The sequence below is a fragment of the Lithobates pipiens genome, unplaced genomic scaffold, assembly GCF_037356315.1.
Source record: "Lithobates pipiens isolate NorthernLeopardFrog02 unplaced genomic scaffold, aLitPip1_a1.2 Scaffold_23, whole genome shotgun sequence".
Classification (NCBI taxonomy): Eukaryota; Metazoa; Chordata; class Amphibia; order Anura; family Ranidae; genus Lithobates; species Lithobates pipiens.
The window spans coordinates 108,503,003-108,529,845 of NW_027507785.1; the positions used below are offsets into that span (position 1 = coordinate 108,503,003).

General features: G+C 44.3%; 2 protein-coding genes across 2 annotated transcripts in view; one reads left to right on the forward strand and one right to left on the reverse strand.

Moving 5' to 3' along the window:
* CFAP92 (cilia and flagella associated protein 92 (putative)) overlaps window positions 1-22,691 on the forward strand; it is a 193,991-nt gene extending 171,300 nt beyond the window's left edge. Inside the window, exons 17-18 of the mRNA XM_077452160.1 lie at window positions 14,020-14,183; window positions 20,377-22,691. Of these exons, the coding sequence (XP_077308286.1) occupies window positions 14,020-14,183; window positions 20,377-20,569 (357 nt within the window). The 3' untranslated portion in view covers window positions 20,570-22,691. The remainder of the gene's footprint in view (window positions 1-14,019; window positions 14,184-20,376) is intronic.
* ACAD9 (acyl-CoA dehydrogenase family member 9) overlaps window positions 20,700-26,843 on the reverse strand; it is a 200,550-nt gene continuing 194,406 nt past the window's right edge. The window contains exon 18 of the mRNA XM_077452161.1: window positions 20,700-21,019. Within this exon, the coding sequence (XP_077308287.1) occupies window positions 20,919-21,019 (101 nt within the window). The 3' untranslated portion in view covers window positions 20,700-20,918. The remainder of the gene's footprint in view (window positions 21,020-26,843) is intronic.

Genomic DNA, 26,843 nt, shown 5'->3' on the forward strand with positions numbered 1-26,843 from the left:
CACACCTGGGTAGAGCAAATGGGTGCTGTACATTTTGCAGAGGTAGAGGTTACTGGGAAGGGGGGGGTGGGACCTTCCATTGTCCTCCTGTGACATCTTTTATGAATTGGTCAAGTGCAGCCCCAAAAAGATGTCTACCTTGAAGAGGCATACATGTTAAGCATCTTTTACAGGCCGCTTCAGCTTTTAACCACAAGATTCTCCACGTATGAATGGAGATTGGGGCCATTGTGGAAGTTTGTCTCATGACGTGTTCTAGGGCAGTGGTCTCCAAACTGCAGCCCTTTACTTCCCCTTGCGGAACTTTTCCTCCAACTGACACCAACAATGATGCACCATTCTGTCCACTGACAGATCCATGGGACACTATTGCTCTCACTGACACCAATGCTGGAGCACTATTCTTCCCACTAACACAAAGGATGGGACACTATTCCTTTCACTGACACCAAAGATGGAACATGACACTTGCTACCAACACCAACATTGGGCACTATTCCACCCATTGACACAAACGATGCGGAAATATTCTTCCCACTGAAATAAATGATGGGTCACTATTCCTTCCAGTGACACAGAGGGAGCTCTATTCCTCCTAATGACACCAACTATGGAGCATAATTCCTCCCACTGATATAAATGATGGAACCTTGTTCTTCCTGCTGACACCAGTGATGGAGCACTATTCTGCCCACTGGCACCAATGTTGGAGAAATATTCCTCCTATTGACACTAACATTGGGCACTATTCCTCCCACTGATGGCAACGATGGGGCACTATTACTTCAACTGAAACCAACAATGGGGCACAATTCCTACTACTGTCCACAGTATCGATTTATCCCTGCTGATCGATAACCAAATATGTGGCATTGTCCAATTGCTCTGATACTGGGACATTTTCTACTCCCCAGGCCACAGTCCAGCCCCCTAAGGTCTGAAGGACAATGAACTGGCCCTTTACTTAGAAAGACTGGAGACCCCTGTTCTAGGACAACCATACAAAAACGCAAAGCAGAAGGTAATTGCTCTGTTAAAGTATGATTCTGGATTACAGGGTCACGTTGATGATTCTTTTCCCTAGTCCAGTTAGCTGCAGTTTGACATGACATTCTTGTTACAGTAAGAACATGTTGCAGGGCTGGGCTTGCCAGAGTAAAGAAGATCTTTAAGAAAGTCCCAAATTTTCTGTGTGCAGAATCTTTCACAGAAGTAACCTCTTAAAGTGGAAGTAAACTCCCCTATCGTTTTCAGCCAAGGAAGCTGACATCTTTGCCTCTGTTTAATCTTCAATTGCTATGGTGCTGCACATGTGATTCATTATGACACCAGCCATTGGATGGTTTGATAGTTTGGCTGAGAGCACAGCCAATGTGCAGTTAGCAATGTGCAGTTAGCATTTTTTTTTTAACTGTTTAAATCCATGGGTTTACTTCCACTTTAAGTCTCTTAAGTCGGTACAGCGACATATTTTTTAAGAATGAGATAGCAGGATCGAATATAGGCATAGATCAATGTTTAGTGAACTCTTTTTCCACTGGATGGTTTGGCAAAGGTATTATGAGGAGTGAAAATCCTTTCTGGGGCGATCCAGACCATGTAGAATGCCCTTTGTGTTTGTCTAATGGATATGTCTTTGAGGGGTTTACAGGTTTTTTTGTAGCCAAAGGGGCATGATGAAGGAAAATCAAGCTGCATAACGCCAAGGCTTTTGTGGAGAGCAGCAGTTAGTTTTTCCACATTAGTAAGCATGTTGCATGAAGCTCCCTCTTCAGTTATACAGCAGTTTGGGAAAGAAAATCTTCGGCAGCTTCCTCCAATACTGCCTCAATGTCTTCTTTATTCTCTCTTTTGTCTGTCTTGTCTAGAACAGGCTTATTGGGATCCGACTTGAGAGGGGAGGCATTTTTATGCTCTGGACAAGGGTGGTTGTATTAAAGCCATTTTTTCCTTGAAGAATTGTGACATAGATGCAGAGAATTCTTCTTTTGTCAAGTAGGTCACTTGTTGCATACCTCAAATAGAGCTAGACTTGAATGCAGAGCCCGGTATTAGTTTTTGCTTGTGAGCTAGTCCAAAGGGCACATTGAGTGTTGTGCGAGCCTTTAGCAGAGTGAATGTTCGGCCTGTGGTTTTGTCATGGCTCCCCTTTGCCTGGTCTCCAGCATAGCCATGGTTGAGGTTGTTCCCCTGTTGGGTACTCACAGAGTAGGATGCTGGCTATAGGGTAAGCTTATCCAGGAGGAGAATACAGCAACCTGGCTGTAGACATTTTGTAAATGCTAGTGGCAAAAAAAGAGGAAGCACCTGAATACCATATAAGGGCTCTAGGCAAAAGTGGCGGTAAAATGTGCAACCTGACGTATGATGTAACACCTAGTCACCCACCTAAGACTAAGCTCTGAGATTGAACCTTCTGCCAAATTTGAAACCTTTACACTGAATTTAATACAATTCAAATATAGCCCCCGGTCTTTTACAGTAACAGCCAGAAGAATACTGAGTGAACCGGTCTTTCTGAAAATGTATTCAGTAATAAAAACAATATCCACCCACATAATTGGTGTCCAAAGAAGAGCAACATGTCCAGAAATCTGCACTGTAAGAGGATAGAAAAGGGATAGCCTGTAAGCCATCAAGTTGTCAACTCCTAAAGCTGACACTGGCATGCTGGACACATTTAGATGTCAGAGTAAGCAGCGTCAGCAGCAGTTGAAGACACAAGTGGAGGGGTAGAATCTATGAGACCAGCATACAATGCGTTTCAGGGACACACCCTCATTCTCAAGCCTCAGCCACTGCCTACTTTGAAAGCTAAGCAGGTTCAGTGCACCATTGCTGACTTCAGGAGTGACAGTTGTCAGCATCCAGGATGACTGGTTTCTGTCCACTGGCAGTGGTGATTGGTCAATACTTATTGTTTTTATTAGTAAATAAATTTGCTTGTGATAAACCCTGTCCTGTGCCTATCTATACTGTCTTAGTGCCGGTGCACACTGGGGCGGCTTCACATTCGTCCGACTCTGAAGCCAGCCTGCACAGCACAGCTTGCAAACAACTTCTTTAATAGAAGTCAATGCAAGCCTCTCCAAAGTCGCCCAAGTAGTACAGGAACCTTTTTCTGATTAGAGCACTGCATGGAGCGCGACTTGTCAGGCGGCTAAGTCGCCTGGCAGGTCAACCGAACCGGCACTTACTGTCAGTATTGATTTCTAATCTTTAGGGAAATATAAACAAAAATAGTGCAGTGTACAGAGTCAACAGGTAGAGTTGATGTTCTATAAAACCATACACCTTTGAGGATAGACGTTAGGTAGGGTGCCAGTAGGTCTTATACAGGGATTCAAGGAGGATCCAAAGGCATAGGACTCTTTAGCCTTCTTCAAGGAACCCCATCATTTCCTTTCCCAGAGTAGACTGTTGACTTGGGTTTATCTACAGCAGCTTCTGCAGATCTGCAAGAAGAGGCTCAAAATCTTTCAGAAGTTTATGCATTTCAGCCAGAGTGGAAAGTGTTTGTCTGTAACATCCAAGTATTGCTTAAGTTCGCCACGTTTGTGTATGGTGACAAGTGCTAGATCTGCATGTATTTGATATGGATATCCTTGAAAAATAAGCTCCCTGCGACCCTTTTCTGCCAACATTGTTTTTTTTTTTTTTTTATATGATAGACTGTATCTGTTGCAATAATGTCTCTGGGGGGGGGGGGGGTCCCCTGGTCTTTTCTGTGTAAGGACAGAGTGTATCTGATGAAATTATAGCTTATCACTAGGTATTGATGGTGTTAATTCCTGAAATAAAACTGTAACAGTGGAAGTGAGATCAGCTAGACCAACGGTGCCCAACTACTGGCCCACTGAGCCCCCTGATGTGTCCCGCAACCTCCTGCTCTGGGATGGCAGGTCGGCATGCCCAGAACGTGGGTTCCTGACCTGCCATCCCAGAGCATCAATGTTATGAATGAAGCCGGCAATAAAGGAAGCAAGCAGCTGCAGAACTGAACCGGAAAAACCAATGCTTCCTGTATAGCACTGGCTCCTGTCACAGATGCAGTGATACCAAACGCACTCTGCCTGGGACAGCAACAGCTGACAATACCTGAATAGAAGATTCTTATTAAAGGTAAGTTTATTACCAAAATCACAGTGTATGCATGGGCATATCTGTTCTGCATTGGTTACTGGGCTGCTTTATTACTGAGGTGCAGGCGCAGTGCACCTGTGGGCTACCTGCACTGAGCCATAGACTTCTGTTATTACCTGCGGGTTTGATGTGCTTTCAGAAAGTGCACCACACCTGCAGGATATAATCAAAATCTATGGTAAAGTGCAGCTAACCTGAAGGAAAGCCACAGGTGCACTGTCCTGCACCCGCGGTGCGGGTAAACTGCAGTGCAGCAGTGTGAAAGCAGCCTTAGGCCCCTTTGCAGACGATCAGTCTGATCCAATTGGACCCTCCATTAACCTCTAAGGAGCGTCAGATGTAAACGGACTTGTGTCCGTTTACACCCGCCTACCTCCAATCCGATCTGCTAAAGAAGAAAAGTGTAGTGGGCTCTATAGAGTAGAGCAGATTGTGTCTGTGTCCACTCTGCATATGCATAGTGAACATAGACCTGCCATCTGCCCGCTCCACTCGTTGTGGCCAGCAACCGGTTCCCAAGTCGCTTAAGTGGCCCTTGCGCTTCAAAAGGTTGGGCACCCCTGATCTATACTCTGGGAGAGCTCTTATTCTTAAAGGGGAAGTATGGCCAAAGCTTTTTTGACCATATATCTTCTATGGATCACAGAGGTGAGTTTGGAGTTTATTGTGCACTCCTGTGACCTGTTTTCAGCTGGCATCAATCATTCAGCCGGTCCAGGCTCCAGAAAGATCCCAACCTAATGGCTGGGATCTGCCCAGAAGCCTGGACCAGTACCTGACTTAGCCTCTAAGCAACCCACTGAGAGCCTGAGCCAGCCCTTACACAGTCCAGCGCTCCAATGAGTGCTGGACGGGCAGAGCAGAGCACCAGAGACTGACAGTCACCAGCTCTCTGCTCACAGAGTGCTGAGAACCAAGCGATCAGTGGTTTTTGATCTCTCAGTTCTCAGTGTAGAGCTGGCAGGGGACAGATGCAGTATCAGATCAATGCTGCATCCACCGAGGTGAGTATAATTGTTTTTTTTTTTAATCCCAAACTTCTCTTTTAACTTTGTTTCTAGCGTACTTTTCAAGATCCCCCCTTTTTTTTTTTAAATAAGGGCAGAATAGACTTCCCCCCCCCCCCCCTCCTGCCCAGACCAATTTTCAGCTTTCATCGCTATCACACTTTGAATGATAATTGTGTGATTATGCAACACTGTACCTGAAGTTTTTATCTTTTTTTTTTTTACCACAAATAGAGCTTTCTTTTGGTGGCATTTGATCATCACTGCGTGATTTATTTACACTATAAATGAAAAAAAGACTGAAAATTTTGGGGGAAAAAAACGTTTTTCTTTGTTTCTGTTACAAAACTTTAAATAATAGGATTTTTGAATTACTGAAAAAACAGTTTCTCTGAGTTCATTGACAGACACAGCTCTTCCTTATTCAGAACCATGGGGTTATATCACCCCCTACAGGAGTGATATAGGCAGAAAAAAGACTTGGCTACGCCCATGGGCAGTCCTAGCTGATATACACCACCTCTCTGCTATAGGCCTTCAGTTATGTAACAAGCCGTATAAAAAGTATTAAACTCCATAGAGGGGCGGGTGCTGTCTATGAACTCAGAGAAACAGATTGTAAGGTAAGTCAACAATCCTATTTTCTCATTTGTTCATTGACCGACACAGCGCTTCCTTATTCAGAACCATAGGGACGTCCCAAAGCAGTGCCAAGTGTGGGGGGTGGGGCAGCCACAAAAAAACAGGTCAGCCAGACAACCTGGAGCTCAACGAGAACAACTGGATCTCAACCTGAACCATAAAAAAAAACCTTCACAAGGGAAAACACCCTCTAGACCGCAGCCTATAGAACCTTACGTCCAAAAGAGGCATCCGCAGATGTGACCTTGTAAAATTTTGTGAAAGTGTGCACCGACGACCAGGGGGCCGCCTTGCAAACTTACGTCACTGACGCCTGGTGATGCAAGGCCCAGGGGGCACTCAGTGCCCGAGTAGAGTGCGCCTTCACCAGGAAGTGAGGAACCCGACCCCTGACAGAATGTAATCCATCTAAAAATGGTCACCAGGGAATCAGACAGCCCCTCCTTTGGCCCATCTGTGTTCACGAACAGGGAGTCTGACCTCCAAAAGGACTCAGTGGCCGCCAAATACACACTGATTACCCCAACCACATCCAAGGTGTGTAAGGCAAATTCCCTTTGATTTTGTGGCCTGGGACATAGAGAAGGCAACACAATGTCTTCATTTAAATGGAAATCAGAAACAACTTTTGGAAGGAAGGACAAGGATGAAGAACCACCTTGTCCTTATGAATCACCAAGTAAGCTGTGGGACAGGATAGTGCTGCCAATTCCAAGACCCTGCGAGCAGAGGTGATAGCCACCAAGAAGGCCACCTTCTGTGACAGAGTGAGCAGGGGAATTTCCCAAATATTTTCAAACGGAGGCTTCTGTAGAACCGAAAGCACTAGATTCAAGTCCCACGGTGGCAAGGGAGATTGCACCGGTGGAACCATTGTCGTACCCCCTGAATGAAGGTACGCACCAGGGGGTGTTGAAAAAAACCTGCCAAAGCCGACACCTGGCCCTTGATGGTGCTCAAGGCCAAATTCTTTTCAGTGCCCCGGTGACCCGGAAGAATCGAAATCCGAGCCACCAAAAAAAGGAATATGGGTGAAGCCCCACTGGCTCTCACTATGAAATGCACGCTTTCCACATCTGGTGATATACCTTCCTGGAAGTAGACTTCCTAGCTTTAAGAGGTGTCAGAATTACCAACACAGGCAAGCCTCTATCTTTCAACAGCCAGGCCGGTAAAGCAGGGTGGAAAATCTGCCCTTGGGATAGTAGATCCTCCCTGATGAAGGGACCACTCCCCTTGGTCCAACACTTGACGACTGAGGTAATCCGCTTGTCAGTTGTCCACTCCTGGAATATGAACATTGGAGATGGCTGTGACGAAACACTCTGCTCACCGTAGAATTACGGCTACTTCCAGACCGGCTAACACACTCCTTGTTCCTCCCTGGTGGTTGGCATATGCCACCGCCGTGGCATTGTCCAACTGGATCAGTGTCGGGAGCCCTGAAGTCGATCCATCCAACGATCCTGAGTCTGATCGCCAAAATTCCAGGATGTTGACCACCATCCAGTATGGCGGGAGAAAGGATTTTCCTTGCCGAAGAGCTGGGAAGCCACCAGATCGGGGACTCTTTGGTTCCTTGGCTCAGCCGAATCGGATTGTCCAGAGATTCTTGACATTTGTCCCATTTTAACAAGATCTCCTTTTACAGGGGTCTTGTATGGAACTTAGCAAACGGGACCGCCTCGAATGTAGACACTATCAGGCCCAGCACCCACATGCAAGTCCGCAGGGAGACCCACCTGCTGGACAGCAGTGAGCAGGTTGCCGATTGTAACTTCTGGAGTTTGTCCTGCGGAAGGAACACCCTGGACAGAGCAGAATCCAGAATCGGACTCAGATAATCCAATTTCTGAACTGGAATAAGCGCAGACTTTTAGTAATTCAGTCAGCCACCCAAAATCTGCCCTCAGGGTCGCTGGTGACTTTGCTCGCAGCAGAAGGTCGTCCAGGTAGCCTAAAACAACAATTCATCACAGCAGCGCTATAACCGGAGCCAACACTTGGTGAAGACCTAAGAAGCGGAGGCGAGACCAACGGGTGACGCCGCAAATTGATAGTGCTCCTCTCCCACAGCAAAGCGGAATTTGCAGGTAGGCATCCTTGATGACGATGGAGGCAAGAAAGTCCCCCTGATGGAGAGATGCCACCACAGAACTTCTGCACCCCCACAAAGCGGTTCAGGGAATTGAGGTCCAGAATCAGACATACCGTACCATACCCCCTTTTTTGGGGATCATAAACAGGTTTGAAAAAAAGCCCTGGAAACGTTCCGACTCTGGAACTGGGACAAACACCCCTTGAAGCAACAGGCCTTGTACTGCGCCCTGAGGGCTAACAGAGACATACAAAGATTGGATGGAAAAAAATTAGCTTGGGGGGCAAGTCTGGAACTCGATTTAGTAACCAGACAGAATCACTTTGTGGACCCACATGTTGTTTACCAGAGAAGTCCACGGGCCCGGGAACCAGTGAAGATATCCCCCTGGACTTCGGGTGAGGGCGCCTCTTCATGCCGAAGGAGCCTTATCTGGGGGTCTAGAGAAACCCACTCTTGGTTTGCCTGATCAGGGTCGCTTGGAGTCTCCTGAGGGGGGCTTGAAGGACTACGAGCCTCTGTCAGCGGACCTTGAGGGACGAAAAAACTTCCTGTGTACCGAGAAGGAACACAACGCTTGCGACTTGGCTCCTTCCCCTTCTTTGACTGTGGAAGAAAAGAACTCTCCCCCCATGACACTCTTAATGATATCATCCAGAGTGGCCCCAAACAAACAATTGCCTTGAAAAGGCAGATCAGACTACCGCTGAAACAGACAGCTTAGAGAGCAAGGGAGCCGGGTCCAAAGAGGCATCGCAGACTAACTGCAGCCCCTGGACCAGCTGGTCCACTAATTCAGTGAAGGCAGGAGAAAACTGATCACCCTCCAGGTCACGGCACAACGGCTTCGCCCACTCTCTCAGCGTTTGAGACACCAGGGCAATGGCCAAGACCAGCCGAAGTGCCAAACCCGCAATGGTGAACACAGTGCGGCTCAGAGACTCTGCCTTCCTGTCAGCCGGATCTTTAAAGGCTGGAGAGTGTTCAACCAGAATCATGCTGGTTTTGTTCAACCGAGAAACTGGAGGATCCACCACCGGTGGAGTCGTCCACTTCTTTAGAAGACTCTCCCCAAAGGGGTAATGCAAAGTGAAGCACTTTGGCATCGCAAAGAGATGTTTTGGACGCTCCCATTCTTTATAGACAAACTTTAAAAAAAAGGAGGGGTAAGGGACCACTTTTGCCGCACGAGTCAGCTTGCAATCAGTGCGTTCATCAACGCTTTCTCGTGCTCAGCCACAGGGGCAGAGGAATCATCCTCACTGTCCGAACAATCTAGGAGAGGGGCTGCAGACCGCACAGGGTGGGCCCCGTCCACGGCACCCGAATAAGATTCATGATCTGACGAGACAGATGAAGCAGGGGAAGGTGGGGGGGGGGCTTCTTGTTAGTCCGCCGCCCAAGAGCCACCTCCACCCTGGACACAAAGGACTCCAGGACTGCCGTCAGTGCGTCATTGGATGGCTGGGACCCAGAGGGACCTGCAGCCTCTGATAGGGGGTCAAGTGGGGAAACATGCTCCTGAGACTCCATAGGGAGAAAAAAAAGACCCCTGACACCAAGAGTGACTACTGCAATGGGACAACCCCCACACCGGTAGCGGTACTGGATCACGAGGACACCCCACAGCCTGCAGCAGAGAGGAGGAACCCCACCATACTCACCACCCCGTCAACGTAGCACTTGCTGCCTCAGTTGTAGACCCGCACACACGTGTCATCCGAGGAACAAGAAATTGCAGGAGTCAGTGTCGGGTTACAAGGAGGAGCTTCCGCCTGCTAAAAACGCTGTCCTAGGCTACACAGTAACAGCCGCCATTGGTTGAGCACAATATAAACCAGATTATGGCCGCCAGCCAGAGGAAGTCAGCAGGCACCAGGGAAAAGACGCTGACTACGGCAAAATGGCCGCCGGATGTGCTACACGAGGCTGCCACAGATCCAGATGAGAACCCTGCAGCCAACAGGATGAACAAGAGAGAGAGACAGGAGTCGGGCACCGGACCCAGTGCCTTCCCCCGGTAAGCACAGCACCCGGCGATGCGCACCCTCCACCCCCAGTACCTACCAGGCACACTACACCATGTGGAGGAGGGAGGGAAAAAAGGGGTGGTTACCAAGGGACCTCAGGGCCAGGAAGAGAGGGTGTCTGCACTGATAACCAATGCGCAGACCCCCCTTGTCAGGAGAGCAGCTCTCCTCTACTCGTGCCTGTCAGTGTGAGTGGAGGAAAAGCCATTAAACAGCTCTGCCCATTTACACCGTAATTGGACACAGCTGGTCACGTGGTAAAGAGCCTCCGTCATTGACTCTTTACCAAGATCGGAGATGTGGTGTGTCAGAGTGATTACACACCACACCACCAGTTGCCGCGCTGCACACCCCAACGGCTTGTCCTGCTTGATGTCTTATGACGCCCAGTCAGAATAATAGAACCACTTTCCGGCCGTCATTCTGCTATATAGCGGGCGGGAAGTGGTTAAAGTGGTATTAAACCCAGAAGTAGACATTTATTATATTGCAGATTACCAATTTTTAGATGTGTTGTTTTCTTTTTTAGACTTTTTCTTTTATTTTTACCTGGTGATATGGCTAGAAAGTCTATTGTTTTTCAACAGAACAAGCGCTCCTGCAGACTTGCAGTTTATCAACTTACAGGGTTGATAAAAAAACATTTATCGCTGGCAGAAGGGCTTACAATGATCAGTTTTTATATGTAAAGCCTTTATCCCAAAAGGATTTATTTTCTGTTTGCTATATTGTTGTAACTGCCTTTAACTGGTTCCCGACCAGCTCCTGTACTTATACATCGGCAGAATGGCACGGCTGGGCAAAGTAACGTACCCGTATGTAACTTTGAATTTCCCACCGTGCCCACGCGTCTGCCGTGAGCTCCGTTACTGTGCCCACGGAACCTGCAGACTTGATCACAGCGGGGATACCCGTGATCGTGTCACGGAGCTCAAGAATGGGGAGATTCCGATGTAAACAGCATTTCCCCATTCTGCCTAATGACAGCACACTGATCGTCTGCTCCCTGTCATCAGGAGCAGCGATCAGTGTGGTGTCACACACAGCCATGCCCCCAGTTAGAAACACGCCCCTAGGATACACTTAAACCCTCCCCGCCCCCTAGTGGTTAACCCCTTCACTGCCACTGACATTTTTACAGTAATCAATGCAATTTTATAGCATTGATGTGTCGCCAATATCATGTCACAGTCACGATAAAAATCGTTGATCGCCGCTTTTACTAGTAAAAAAAAAAAATGAATAATAAAAATGCCATAAAACTATCTCCTATTTTGTAGACACTATAACTTTTGCGTAAACCAATCAATAAACGCTTATTGCGATTTTTTTTTTGTAGATGGATAGATGTAAAAAAAAAATTTTTATATATATTTTTGGGGGATATTTATTATAGCAAAAAGTAATACCACCATAAGAAAGCTCTATTTGTGGGGGAAAAAAAGGACATCAATTTTGTTTGGGAGCCACGTCTCACGACTGCGCAATTGTCGGTTAAAGCGACGCAGTACCAAATCGCAAAAAAACGCTCTGGTCAGGAATGGGGTAAATCCTTCTGGGGTTGAAGTGGTTAAAGCATTAGCTGGAGTTTGGCTTCAGTTTGTTAGTGTATCTAAATCTGCTGGTGCATCTAACCAGGCTGACAATTCTGCTGTCCAAAGGCTCTCCTGTGCTCTTTCATCCAGAGTGGAGGCCCTCTAATGCATGAGGTGTACTACTGGCCAGATTCACACTGAATGCGGCTTTGAATCGCACGATTTCAAAGCCAAGTGTCAGGCAACTTTAGGGGCAACTTGGCTGTAATTTGTGCAAGGCGCACCTGAAATTGCCAAAAATAGTGCAGGAACTACTTTTTCAAATTAGCGTGGCACAGTAAAGCCAGCGTCGCACTGATTTGAAAGGTCTCATTGCCGATAATAGGGTGTGACTAGTCGCACCAATGTGAAAGGGGGATAAATGTTTGGTAAGCTGCAATATATTACATTTTTGTTTTTGAGTTTACCATTGCTTTAGAGAGGGGCACCGCTATTCTAGGCTGAGAAAATGGAGCAGATATGGCTCCTAAATGAAAAAAGCGACACAAACTCCTTTGTCATTAAGAGTATCTGCCCCCTGTTCTATGCTGTGTCTGTGCCAGAGATGACAGCAGTTCAGCTGGAGCTGTGTGCTCTAATTGTTCTGCCCACCTCCCCACTTAGCTGAGAGCAGAATGGAGGAGGAAGGGTTATAAAATAGACCAGGGGTATTGAACTAAAATTCAAGTACGTCTGGTCACTAAAATTTTCTTCTGACTGAGGTCCGAATCTCAAGTCTGTGCCATGAAAGTTTGTACATGACTACTTTCTGTTTTTTGGCGCAAGCCACGCTCTCTGGCGCTTCTGTTTCTGTTTCCTCCACACATTCTGGTAATACTCTGGTAATGTAAATGTCCCCAATAGTGTTCACCCTTACAGCAGTTGCCCCTACCAGAATAATTCATTACATTGGGCGCCCCCATCAGACTACCCTCTTAAATCAGTTGCCACCATCAGAGTGCCCCCTTACATCAGGTGTCCCCATCAGATGACCACCTGACAACCGGTTTCTGCATCAGAAGGCCCCCTTACATCTGGTGTCTCTCATCCCTGTTCCCCCTACATCATTTGTCCCCATCAGAGTGCCCCTTTACATCAGGTGTCCCCATCACATCAGGTATGCCCAACAGATTGCTCCTTTACATTGGGTGTCCCCATCAGAGTGCCCATTTACATTAAGTATCCCCTTCACAATGTCAACTTACATCAGACATTCCTGTCAGAGTGACCACTTACATCAGGTGCCCCCATTGTATCAGGTGTGCCCATCAGAGTGCTCCTTTACATCAGGTGTCCCCATCAGAGTAAACCTTAACATAAAATGTCACCATGCCCCTTAACAGAAAGTGTGCCCCACATACCTTGAGGGCAGAAGCCAGCAGCGGTGGCGAGCTGCAAAATATTATACATCGCATGCGGCAAGGAATGAGAGCCGGGAGCAGCAGGGGGGCGGGGTGTGCAAGTGACATCACGCCTTTACTAGCAGCTCAGCAGTAAGTGGAAGCTGGGAGTCGCAGTCAGCAGCAGGGGGCGGGTGCACACGTGACGTCAATGACTGCAGAGATGTGGCACTACGTTGGCGGCCTGATGGTCCGGACAGGAGCGTCGCTCAATCCGTGTTTGGACCACGAGCCGCCATTTAATTACAGCTGGAATAGACCGAAAAAAGGTCAGGCTCTGCTGGCGGGGACACCCATGCTATATGGATTTCTAAGGCGAAGAGCCCCTACCCTACTGGGTGTTTGGCTTAGCTCCACTAGTGAGCTCCTAAGTGGGGGATACCTACTATACTACCATAAGGCTTCCTAACTGGTGATTGGCAAGCTCTATCAGATTTTTCTATATATGGTACTCATAATCAGAAATTCATGGTTTACTCACCCATCCCCTCTATCAGGCTGTGATGGATTAGTGCCATTCTACTTGTGAGTTGCCAGATATTCTGGCTACCCTGAAAGATGGTTTTCCGCCAGTCCAGGTGTTCTATATGGGAGCTGGACGCCTTTAATATTTGGGTCCTTGTTTCTTTGGGAGGACTTTTTCTGGCCGCCCTTTGTTTTGTGTGGTTTCGCCAAATGCCTGGTCTTTGAGGTCAATCAGCACCTACCCAGTATGTCCCGAGGAAGCAATTTGTTGTGAAACACGTTGACAAGCATGCGTGGAGGAGTTTATGGACCTGACTTTTCGATATTATCTACACTTTTTTGTGCATAGTGATGGACTTTCCACAATCCTATATGAAAGGATCCATTCCTCCATGTCTGTAATTGGGTATCTGTTGACCTACCGTCTAGTAGAGGGCATTGCTGTGGTTTCAAACAATTTTGTAATAAAGATATATTTTTATACATAATGCCTCGTGTTATGCCCACAAAGTCCGCATTTTTATTTTTTTTTAGCTTTAAGTGTTACTCTCTCAATCCTTTTTTCTTTCCTGCTGAGGTGTAATTGTTAGAAATGTAGCTCTTGGTCAAATGAAAGCATTGCATTAATTCTATAATTTGTTTAAATCTTATGACATGCAGCCAATCCCAGCCTTAGCTGTGATGCCGAATTCAGAAGAACATATCAGCAGGGGATTTATTCCTGGGGAGCTCAAAGATCATAGCTTGAAGTGGAGAGACAACATAATCCCACGCCACCACATGGAGCATGAAACACTTCAGCAACTGAGAGGAAAAGACTTTGAGTAAGTTCAGTTTCTCCATTCACAATAGTGTAATTAATCACAGAAACATTCTTCTGGTTCCCATTCAGAAACATGACTTCTACTCCTCAAGTGGCCTCCAGTGGGTGCTGATCTCAGATAGACAAAAATGAATTGTAATTGGCTGATGATCTGAAGCAAAGGAGATTATGAATGCATCTGACAGGTTAAAGTAAACTTGTTGTAAAAGAAATGTAGGCGACCGTTACGGACCATTATCAAAAATGCATTTGCCTAGACATCAAAGCTTTGAGTCACTGACCTAAAACATTCAGTCAAGAGTGAACTGCTGGTCTGCATACATGTTGCAGATCAATAGTGAGTAATATTATGAAACCATTGGATCAGCAGGCATGTACAGTATCTCACAAAAGTTACTACACACCTCACATTTTTGTAAATATTTTATTAAATGTTTTCATGTGACAACACTGAAGACATTACACTTTGCTATAATGTAAAGAAATTAGTGTACAGCTTATATAACCGTGTAAATTAGTTGTCCCCTCAAAATAACTCAACACACAGCCTAAACCGCTAGCAACAAAAGTGAGTACACCCCTAAGTGAAAATTTCCAAATTGTGCCCAATTGGCCATTTTCCCTCCCCGGTGTCATGTGACTCGTTAGCTTCACAAGGTCTCAGGTGTGAATGGGGAGCAGGTGTGTTACATATCGCTCTCATACTGGTCACTGGAAGTTCAACATGACCCCTCATGACAAAGAACTCTGAGGATCTGGAAAAAAAAAAAAGAATTGTTACTTTACTATATAAAGATGGCCTAAGGCAGCATAAGAAGACCCTGAAACTTAGAACAGGCTTCGCCATGGTCAACCAAAGAAGTTGAGTGCATGTGCTCAGCATCATATCCAGAGGTTGTCTTTGGGAAATAGACTCATAAGTGATGCCGGCACTGGGGAGCTACAGATTATTGAGGTAACCATGAATGCCAACATGTACTATGACATACTGAAGCAGAGCATTATCCCCTCCCTTCGGAGATTGGGGTCATAATGTTGTTATACTGCCCTGTGGCCCAAACACCTCCAAGATGACCACTGCCTTGCTAAAGAAGCTGAGGGTAAAGGTGATGGACTAGCCAAGCAGGTCACCAGACCTAAACCCTATTAAGCATTTGTGGAGAATCCTCAAACGGAAGGTGGAGGAGCGCAAGGTCTCAAACATTCACCAGATGTGTGATGGCATCATGGAGGAGTGGAAGAGGACTCAGTGCCAACCTGTGAAGCCCTGGTCAACTCCATGCCCAAGAGGGTTAATACAGTGCTGGGAAATAATAGTGGCCAAAATATTGACACTTTGGGCCCAATTAGCACATTTTCATTTAGGGGTGTACTCACTTTTGTTGCCAGAGATTTAGACATTAATTGCTGTGTGTTGAGTTATTTTGAGGGGACAGCAAATTTACACTGTTATACAAGCTTTACACTCACTACTCTACATTGTAGCAAAGTGTAATTTCTTCAGTATTGTCACATGAAAAGATATAATAAAACAATTACAAAATGTGAGGGGTGTACTCACTACTGTGTGTAGTATATATATACACACATACAGTATGTCAAAGAACTGGCATTTTCTAGTTCACTTTAACTCTTTCAGTGTCCGATGTTGAAACCTAGATGTCCAGTGTCGTATTTGTCTCTTAATTTGCCAACTTAAATATTGTTTTTGTATGAGGCGATTTGATTGTACAGGTTGGCAAACACATGCGAATGTGTATTATTATTAATAATTTTTTTTCACCTGTGTACTATCTTCTTAACCACTTTCAGACCGGACCATTTTGCTGGCTTAAGACCAGACCACTTTTTGCGATTTGGCCCAGCGTAGTTTTAACTGACAATTGCGTGGTCGCGCGACGTGGCTCCCAAACAAAATTGACATCCTTTTTTTTCCCCCACAAATAGAGCTTTCTTTTGGTGGTATTTGATCGCCCCTGTGGTTTTGATTTTTTGTGCTATAAACAAAAATAGAGAGACAATTTTGAAAAAAAACACATTTTTTACTTTTTGCTATAATAAATGTCCCCCAAAAATATATATATAAAAAAAAAAATGTTTCCTCAGTTTACATATTCCTTATTTCATTCATATAAAGTGCTGCAGAGTAAGTCCCTTTCTCAGTCTCAAAAAAAAGAAATTGAAGGGTCTGTTTAGACCTCCGATATCTCACCAAAGAAATAGTAATACCCAGTGACGGCTGGTGCTCAACTTTTTTTTTTGGGGGGGGGGGGTTTGACAAACAAACCTCCCCAGGTCCACCCGCACTCAGCCTCTTCAAGATGACGGTCTCCCCCCACGGCTTCCTCAGCTTCTCCTCCTGGCCAACCCAATTTGGATTGGCTGAGAGGAGAAGCCGGAAGACAATACCGAATATTAATTCGCTATTGTCACAAGTGGATGGGCGAGCTCAACCTTTTTCAAGCCAATCATCTAATCACGTGGCTTGAAAAAAACAAAGCAAAAAACAATGGGTGGCCTGATTGGGCCAACCTGAAAAAAGGACAGGCTGACCCAATCGGTGTGCATTCCAATTGAGATAAATGGGACTGCCTGTACGGGGTTGCATGGAAAACCTGCAGGGAAACATGGCCCTCCATGGATGTACACTTCAGTATGCCACATGTGAATGATGCTTTAGTAGTAATTTAGCAGGAATTATGTAAGTTATGTTGCGTTTATGTGCACTATTAGTGATTTTAGTGTATTTTTTTGGGAAAATAGCGATATAATGAACATTTGCGTAATTATTGCAGTACCCAAAAAAATCAGCCCTTTCTATTTCTACAGGTCTAGTTTGAGGGGTCTTTGCAAATTCTGAAAAGCTGCAGGTGAAAAATGGTGAACTCCAGATTTTTAGGCCCCTTTCACACGACACGCCCGCTCAGATCCACCTGTCCGTTTTTCAGGCGGATACGAGCGGGCCATCCATTGACTCCTATGGGAAGACTGATGTCAGTGGAGATGTGTCCGCTGACACCCGCCTGCCATCCATCTTGACTGATCTGATGAAAGCAGACATGCTGTCCGTTTTCATCTGATCTCTCCATAGAAATCAGCGGCGCTCTGACAGGCCCCTCCCTGCTCAGTGAGCAGAGACGGACCTGCCTAGAGTAAATTGTTTTTATTTACAGTTTAACGTACCTTCAGTTTTCACCATTTCACAAAAAGGTGCAATTTAAAATATTCAAATATTTGCTATTTAGTAACTTAATCGGTTAAGTTTTATATTTACTAGGAATTTAGCACATTTTGCCATGTATGAATCTATTATTAATGATTTTAGTGTATTTTTATTTTTTTTGCAAAAATATTGTTTTGATAAACATTTGCGCAAATATCGCAGCACCTTTAAAAAATCTGCACCACCTTCTTTGTATTCTACTGGTCATATGCTTTCAGAAAATATGGTTTGGAGGAGGGTTTTTACCAAACTCTGAAAGCTGTAAGGGGAAAAATGGCCTGGCCACCTGAGTTTAACCATTTGCCAACCGGCTCACGCCGATATACAGTACAGACCAAAAGTTTGGACACACGTCATTCAAAGAGTTTTCTTTATTTTCATGACTATGAAAATTGTAGATTCACACTGAAGACATCAAAACTATGAATTAACACATGTGGAATTATATACTGAACAAAAAAGTGTGGAAAAACTGAAAATATGTCTTATATTCTAGGTTCTTCAAAGTAGCCACCTTTTGCTTTGATTACTGCTCCGCACACTCTTGGCATTCTGTTGATGAGCTTCAAGAGGTAGTCACCTGAAATGGCTTTCCAACAGTCTTGAAGGAGTTCCCAGAGATGCTTGGCACTTGTTGGCCCTTTTGCCTTCACTCTGCTGTCCAGCTCACCCCAAACCATCTCGATTGGGTTCAGGTCCGGTGACTGTGGAGGCCAGGTCATCTGGCGCAGCACCCCATCACTCTCCTTCTTGGTCAACTAGCCCTTACACAGCCTGGAGTTGTGTTTGGGGTCATTGTCCTGTTGAAAATAAATGATAGTTCAACTAAACGCAAACCGGATGGAATAGCATGCCACTGCAAGATGCTGCAGTAGCCATGCTGGTTCAGTATGCCTTCAATTTTTATTAAATCCCCAACAGTGTCACCAGCAAAGCACCCCCACACCTCCTCCTCCATGCTTCACGATGGGAACCAGGCATGTAGAGTCCATCCGTTCACCTCTTCTGCGTCGCACAAAGACACGGTGGTTGGAACCAAAGATCTAAAACTTGGACTCATCAGACCAAAGCACAGATTTCCACTGGTCTAATGTCCATTTCTTGTGTTCTTTAGTCCAAACAAGTCTCTTCTGCTTGTTGCCTGTCCTCAGCAGTGGTTTCCTAGCAGCTATTTTACCATGAAGGCCTGATTCACACAGTCTCCTCTTAACAGTTGTTCGAGTGATGTGTCTGCTGCTAGAACTCTGTGTGGCATTGACCTGTTCTCTAATCTGAGCTGCTGTTAACCTGCAATTTCTGAGGCTGGTGACTCGGATGAACTTATCGTCTTCAGCAGAGGTGACTCTTGGTCTTCCTTTCCTGGGGCGGTCGTCATGTGAGCCAGTTTCTTTGTAGTGCTTGATGGTTTTTGCCACTGCACTTGGGGACACTTTCAAAGTTTTCCCAATTGTTCGGACGGACTGACCTTCATTTCTTAAAGTAATGATGGCCACTCGTTTTTCTTTACTTAGCTGCTTTTTTCTTGCCATAATACAAATTCTAACAGTCTATTCAGTAGGACTATCAGCTGTGTACTGTATCCACCTCCTGCACAACACAAATCATGGTCCCAATCCCATTTATAAGGCTTGAAATCCCACTTATTAAACCTGACAGGGCACACCTCTGAAGTGAAAACCATTTGAGGTGACTACCTCTTGAAGCTCATCAACAGAATGCCAAGAGTGTGCGGAGCAGTAATCAAAGCAAAAGGTGGCTACTTTGAAGAACTTAGAATATAAGAAATATTTTCAGTTGTTTCACACTTTTTTGTTCAGTATATAATTCTACATGTGTTAATTCATAGTTTTGATGCCTTCAGTGTGAATCTACAATTTTCACAGTCATGAAAATAAAGAAAACTCTTTGAAGGAGAAGGTGTGTCCAAACTTTTGGTCTGTACTGTACATCGGCAAAGTGGTACAGGTCCACAAAACGACGTATCCTTGCGTCGCTGCGGCTGGTGGGCGCAGCTGTGGGAGTGTGCCCTGCCAACGCAATGACTGCCGATGGCCAGCAATCGTGGCATGGAGAGATGACTATATAAACAAGGCATTTCCCTGTTCTACCTAGCAACATGACAGATCTACTGCTCCCAGTGATGGGGAGCTGTGATCTCTGTCATGTTCTAGTAAACCCTTCAGAACATGTGGAGGGAACACAGTTAACCCCTTGATCGCTCCCTAGTGTTTAACCCCTTCCCTGCCAGTAACATTTACACAGTGATCAGTGCATTTTTATAGCACTGATTCCTGTATGAATGCCAATGGATCCAAAATAGTGTCCGATCTGTCTGCTGCAATGTCTCCAACCACGATCTTCACCATGAATAATAAAATGGCATAAATCTATCCCCTATTATTTAGACGTGATAACTTTTGCGCAAACCAATCAATATATATGCTTATTGCGTTTTTTTTTTTTAACCAAAAATATGTAGAATACATATTGGCCTAAACTGTGGAAGATTTTTTTTTTATGTGTATATAAAATATTGCTTTTTTTTTTTTTGATGCCCTTTTTTTGTTTATAGTGCAAAAAATTGAAACCACAGAGGTGATCAGATACTACTGAAAGGGAGTGGGGGACGGCAAGGGAATCTGATTTTCCCCATCACACATTCATGGTGGATGGGGGAATCCTCCCAGTGTGTCATTGTGTTCTGATGGCAGGGAGCCTGTCTGGCCTTCAGATTTCAATAATCAGTGCTGCAAAAAGCACTAATCAATTAGGAGAAACTGGAGTGTATAATTGTATAGAAGTCAATTGGTAGATCAACTTCTGTACAACCAGGGTGCCCATACATGGATCGAAATTAGTCCGGTCCCTGCTGAACTGGCCAGGTTTCGATCCAAATATGGCCAGTTCCTTGCTGCTAAAGCTAAAATGTTTTTCTCTGGATATGAACTAAAATTTTAATTTTCTCATGCAGCTTACTTTCTACCAGTCATTCATTTCTTCATAAGAGAAAAATCGAGGAAATAACACAAGAGGAGAAGAACTCATATGTGGTTAGAATGTCAGACCCACAAACCAGAGGATTCCATGCAATAAAGATGGCAGAAGACTCACAAAACATCATTCAAATCCAGAGCCATGAAGGCTTTCTTCTTCGTATACAATAACCTCACAAAGTGTGTACAAGAGCAGCAATCCTTGCCAAATATGACAGAATTATATAATTGCATTCACGCCTACTGGGATATCAGGGTACTCTGTGTATATTAAATGTGCCTTATAAAAATCAGTCAGCTGTGGTTTTATATATGTATTTTATTCTTAGATTGAAAAAAAGGCACAGTGCTATTTTTTTTTTATTTTTTGCATTGTATTATTACATTAGAACTTCAAAAAAGTACTGTAATATGGAGATTAACTGTACAAAGGTGAATAAACTCCAGCAGAGTTAAAAGGTAAATAAACATATTAACAATCACATTTCAGAACTGGGCTCTTCTAGTTGTAGCTCAGATTTCAGAATGTTCTGTCCAAAGGGTGTGAACACGTGTAAGCGCGGTTCTCCAAGACATACTTTGCTATCTTGCGAATGCTATCATCCTGATTTTCAGGAAAGTCTAAAAGGAAAATTAAATGAGAATCAGCAAAGATTAATGAAGAGCCTCAGCCCCTAGGGTAACCACCATTCTGACATTTCTGTACATCTAAAAATCAACTTTTTTTTTTTTTGCCATTTTTAAAAAGCAAATTTTAAGGAAAAAGTACATTTTACTGCACATAAAACACATATACAATAGTTTGCTAAAATATAAGAGATTATGTTACACCGAGTAACTAGATACCCAACATGTCACACTTTAAAATTGCATATGCCCATGGACCCATGAGAAACTACGATTGATTGTTTGTTTGTGTGTATATATATATATATATATATACACACACACACACACACACACACACACACACACACTTCCACAGGCAGCGCTTTAATAGTCTTTGCAGGTTACCAGTTTAGAGTTACACAGCAGGGCTGGCACTGCAATTGCTCTCACGCTGACGTCAGGGTGATACCTCACATGTGTGGTGCGATGACCATTTTTGTGTGAGCATGGGGAGACTGAATTGCCTTAATTTTTTTTAAATTGTATCAACTTTATTGCTATCACAAGCAACGAATATCCTCCCTTGTGATATCCAGATCAGGGTTGTATTTTAGGCAGCATACCCTCTTTAATTTAGTATCAAATGAAAGCTAGTGTCAATGTCAGTGTGTTTTTTAGGTAGGACACAAAAACAATATGCATTATTGTTTCTGAGCATTACTATGGCTACAAACAACATCAGGAGCAGGGGAATTTATTTAGTGGTAGGACATGGTAATACGAACGGCCCATACACACGATCCAAAAATCGGAATTGATGCGATCGTATGATAATTGGATCATTAGTACAGAGCTTTCAAGAGCGGATTATGACAGTTCATATGATATTTTATCAGACATGTGCAAACATTTTTTCATTTAATCAGTACAGTTGTCATCTGAAAATACAATACACTACAACACGACATCACTTCTGATTATTTTTTGTATTCTGTCGTATGAGAATTTTCAGAACTTTAGTAAGCTCTTCTGGTTCAATATAAGACGAGCATGCAAAAAAATAGATGAAAGCTCGTCCGATTTTCAGACCATGTGTACGGGGAGTTAGAAATTATAAAGCTAAATTCTAACAAAAATATTACACTTAACTATTTTGTGGCAGTTTTCCTTTGAGAAAAGGAAAAAAAAATAAAAAAAGGAGATATCCATTACTACTATGTACCACCACATGAAAACCCAAATTGTCCCAAAATAACATAAAATTCACCTGGCTACACAGAGGGCCCACTCACACTATGTGCAGTTATCATGAGGATAGTTTACGGTCCGTCATGTACACACCAGAATTCTGTGTTTCACTACATTCCAGAGATGTAAGATATTATTATTTTCTTTTGGATGTGAAGATTTTTTTTTTTCCCAATGGACTTTACTGGATTATTTAAGAATACTTTTAACACATTTTATTTTACAGCTTTCGATATATATGAATGTTTTTACTTGATTGTTATGACCACATTAAGGGGTAAGAGGTGTTGGTGACGGCTATCCTTGGACACATCTGATCTCTGTAGGTGTGTAGTACGGTTTGAACCACTTCTGATGCAGAATCATTTTCAAAGCAATGTCTTACTCTACAAGACTTTTTTTTAGCACTGCACCTCATTAAAAAACAAAAAAAACAGTTTGTTTTATGTTGTTATTCCAGCATTTAATGTGCCAGCAGCTTATATGTGAGATCTATACCTCTCACAGCCTTTGAGGGGGGGGGGGTGTTGGTGCTGTGTGATGCAAAAAAACATGTATCGCACAGCTCTGCAGTACAAAATGCTGGTGCCCACACGCTAAAACACTGTATGGCCATTAGTGTTTTAGGCTGTGGGCTAGTGTGAATGTCCCGATGATATGTACAGGTTTACTAACACGTCATGTTGCAAAACTGTGTTCAGGTGTAAGAAATTATTTTTACCTTTGTTTTGACACAAAGGAGGGGGGGGGGGGGCACACTATTGCTGAGCGAATGAGGCAGATCCTGTTGCTAATTAACAAAAAAGGCAGAAGCCCCTTTATCAATTAGGTCTTATTGTTGTCTGCGACAGAAACCAGCTACCTGTTCCAGTCTCCTGCTCATCTGAGCTGAAAAGAAGAGCGAGCTGTGCAGGCTCAAGCCGAGAAAGATCCGCACTAGCTTCTTCTTCACTGTAAAATAGAAACGGTTTTGTGGGTGGCGCAGATGGACCTGAAACTGATTTAGCGTCTATGGTAATGTTGTGCACACCACTTGCGCTAGTTTTGTGCACCATTATAAGACAAATTGTATTTTTTCCCTCATCCAAAATGGTTACCAAGAGAAAAAAAAAAGAGATGAAATCAGACATGCCTGTAAATTCCATATACTGAAGTACAGTACAGGACACAGACATAGATTTATAGACCATGGATTATTTGCTCTTTACCTTTAGGCGATTGGACACTGGCAAAAGCTAGCCCACTCAGTGAAGATCCAGTTTTGTTAGCAAGCAGTAGAGATCAGAGGTTCAGGTATGTCAAAATTCCTCCGATCTTTAACCACTTAACGACCGCCACATGCCATTGTACGTCATCACAATGGCATGTACAGGCACAAGTAAGTGCTTGCCTTCCAGCGGGTGGGGGGGTCCGATCGGACCCCCTCCCGCTGGATGCGGCGGTCCGTTTCGCTGCAGGAGCGATCCGGGATGAGGGGATGGCCGTTGGTTTCTGGCCATCCCCTCTCGATCGCTCCTGGCGAATGAGAAGCTTCCTCCCACTGTGTATAGTAAACACAGGTAGGAGGAAGTGATGTCATTCTCCTCGGGGCGGTCTTATTGACCGGACTACGAGGAGAAGGACTACATAGGCACAAAACCCCCCCCCCCCCCCAGTCACAGTGTCACTGATTGCAGTGATCATTTATTTACTGATCACTGCATTCAGTGTCGGTTGTAACAGTAAAAACTGTCAGGGCAGTTAGTGTTAGGTCCAGGGTAGCCCCCTACCACCCCCCAATAAAGGTTTAACCCCCTGATTGCCCATAGAGTTAACCCTTTCACCCCCTTTTGCCAGTGTCACTAAGCGATCATTTTTCTGATCGCTTCATTAGTGTCGCTAGGTAGCTAGTTATTTTTTTAGGTTCACCGCCAGGTTTTTATAGCTCTAGGTACCCCCATATACTACCCAATAATGGTTTTAACCCCCTGATTGCCCCTAGTTAACCCTTTCACCAGCGATCACTGTATAAGTGTCACTGGTGACGCTGGTTAGCCAGTTAGTTATTTAGGTTCCCCGTCAGGTTTTTATATAGCGCCAGGGACCCCCATATACTACCTAATAAAAATTTGAACCCCCTGATTGCCCCTAGTTAACCCTTTCACCAGTGATCACCGTATAAGTGTTACGGGTGACTCTGGTTAGTTAGTTTGCTTTTTATAGCATCAGGGCACCCACCATTTATTACCCAATAAAGGTTTAACCCCCTGATCACCCGGCGGGTGATATCAATTAGGTTTTAGGGTCAGGGTCTGCGTCGCCCCAGGCAGCGCTAGGTTAGTGCCAGTACCGCTAACACCCACGCGCAAAGCATACACCTCCCGTAGTGGTATAGAATCTGAACAGATCAATATCTGATCTGATCAGATCTATACTAGCATCCCCAGCAGCTTAGGGTTCCAAAAAAAGCATTGTTAGCAGGATCAGCCCAGATACCTGCTGGCACCTGGGTTTTGCCCCTCTGCCCAGCCCACCCAAGTGCAGTATCGATCGATCACTGTCACTTACAAAACACTAAACACATAACTGCAGCATTCGCAGAGTCAGGCCTGATCCCTGCGATCGCTAACAGTTTTTTTTGGTAGCGTTTTATATTTAAACCTGGAAGGCAGTGCTTGGTTTTCGGGGTCCCGTACATGGCTAGGCTCCCAAAAAGTCCCCCACATGTGGTATCCCCGTACTCGGGAGAAGCAGCAAAATTTATTTTGGGGTGTAATTTGACTTATGCCCATAGCATGTGTGAGCAATATATCATTTAGTGACAACTTTGTGCAAAAAAAATTTTTTTTTATATTCCTGCAACTTGTGGCAAAATATAAAATATTCCATGGACTCAACATGCCTCTCAGTAAATAGCTTGGGGTGTCTACTTTCCAAAATGGGGTCATTTGGGGGGGTTTTGTGTTATTTTGGCATTTTATGGCCTTCGAAACTGTGATAGGTAGTGAGGAGTGAAATCAAAAATTTGCACCCGTAGAAATCCTGAAGGCAGTGATTGGTTTTCGGGGTGCCGTACGCGGCTAGACTCCCAAAAAGTCCCACATATGTGGTATCCTCATACTCAGGAGAAGCAGCAGAATATATTTTGGGGTGCAATTCCACATATAACTATGGCATGTGTGAGCAATATATCATTTAGTGACAACTTTTTGTAAACTTTTTTTTTTGTGTGTCATTATTCAATCGCTTGGGACAAAAAAAAAATATTCAATGGGCTCAACATGCCGCTCAGCAATTTCCTTGGGGTGTCTACTTTCCAAAATGGGGTCATTTGGGGGGGGGGGGGGTTTGTACTGCCCTGCCATTTTAGCACCTCAAGAAATGAGATAGGCAGTCATAAATTAAAAGCTGTGTAAATTCCAGAAAATGTACTCTAGATTGTAGACGCTATAACTTTTGCGCAAACCAATAAATATACGCTTATTGACATTTTTTTTTTACTAAAGACATGTGGCTGAATAAATTTTGCCCTAAATGTATGACTAAAATTGAGTTTATTCGATTTTTCTTATAACAAAAAGTAGAAAATATATTTTTTTCTCAAAATTTTCGGTCTTTTTCCATTTATATCGCAAAAAAATTAAATTGCAGAGGCAATCAAATACCATCAAAAGAAAGCTCTATTTGTGGGAAGAAAAGGACGCAAATTTCGTTTGGGTACAACATTACATGACCGCGCAATTACCAGTTAAAGCAGTGCAGTGCGAAATTGTAAAAAGACCTCTGGTCCTTAGGCTGAAAATTGGTCCGGGGCTAAAGTGGTTAAAATCATGCAGAGCAGAACACAGGAACCAATTCACAGATCATGGGACGTCCCCAAGCAGTAATCGAGGAGTTGATTACAAGACAGATTAAAAGCAATAACAGGCTCACAAGAAAAAAAAGAGAAAAAGAAGGTCCCAAAACAGACTTAACAGCAGAAACATGCTGCAGGAAGAATAGCAGAGACTTTACAGGCTCTCAGCAATCAACCTATAGAAAGGTAAAAATGAATTTAGGTAATGGTTCTGCTCAAAATAAAGGGTGCAGACTTTAGGCACTGCATAGGTCTTGGATTCCAATTTTAATGGGGACACGGGCTCAGGAAGGGAGGGCGGGACTCACTCCATAAAAAGGAAAAAGGGGGACATAATGACCACCCAGCTGGAATGAAATAGAAGGAGAAACCCCAAGGGGAGTCCTTCCAGTCAGAAACTAAAAGAAAAAGGGGAAGTTGTGGGGATCCAACAGAGACAAAGCGCATGAACGTGGATAGCATGCTTGACCTCTAAGAGGATGAAAGGACAAGATATTGTGCTGGACATGGCACGAAAATGTGGGAGGTGTCATCAGACCACAGAAAAACATTATGAAGGCAGGGAGAACACTAGACTCCTGGCTATCCTGATCCCAAGTGGAAAAAAAAGTCCAAGGTGAGCTTACCACTGCTGATGAGAAGTGATAGGAAGAGGGTGTATAAAGTCACCAGGACCTACAGGGTTCTAAATAAAATGACATACATATGGCCAGGTCAAGAGAATGAAGGAAGAGCAGGGAAATCAGGATGAGG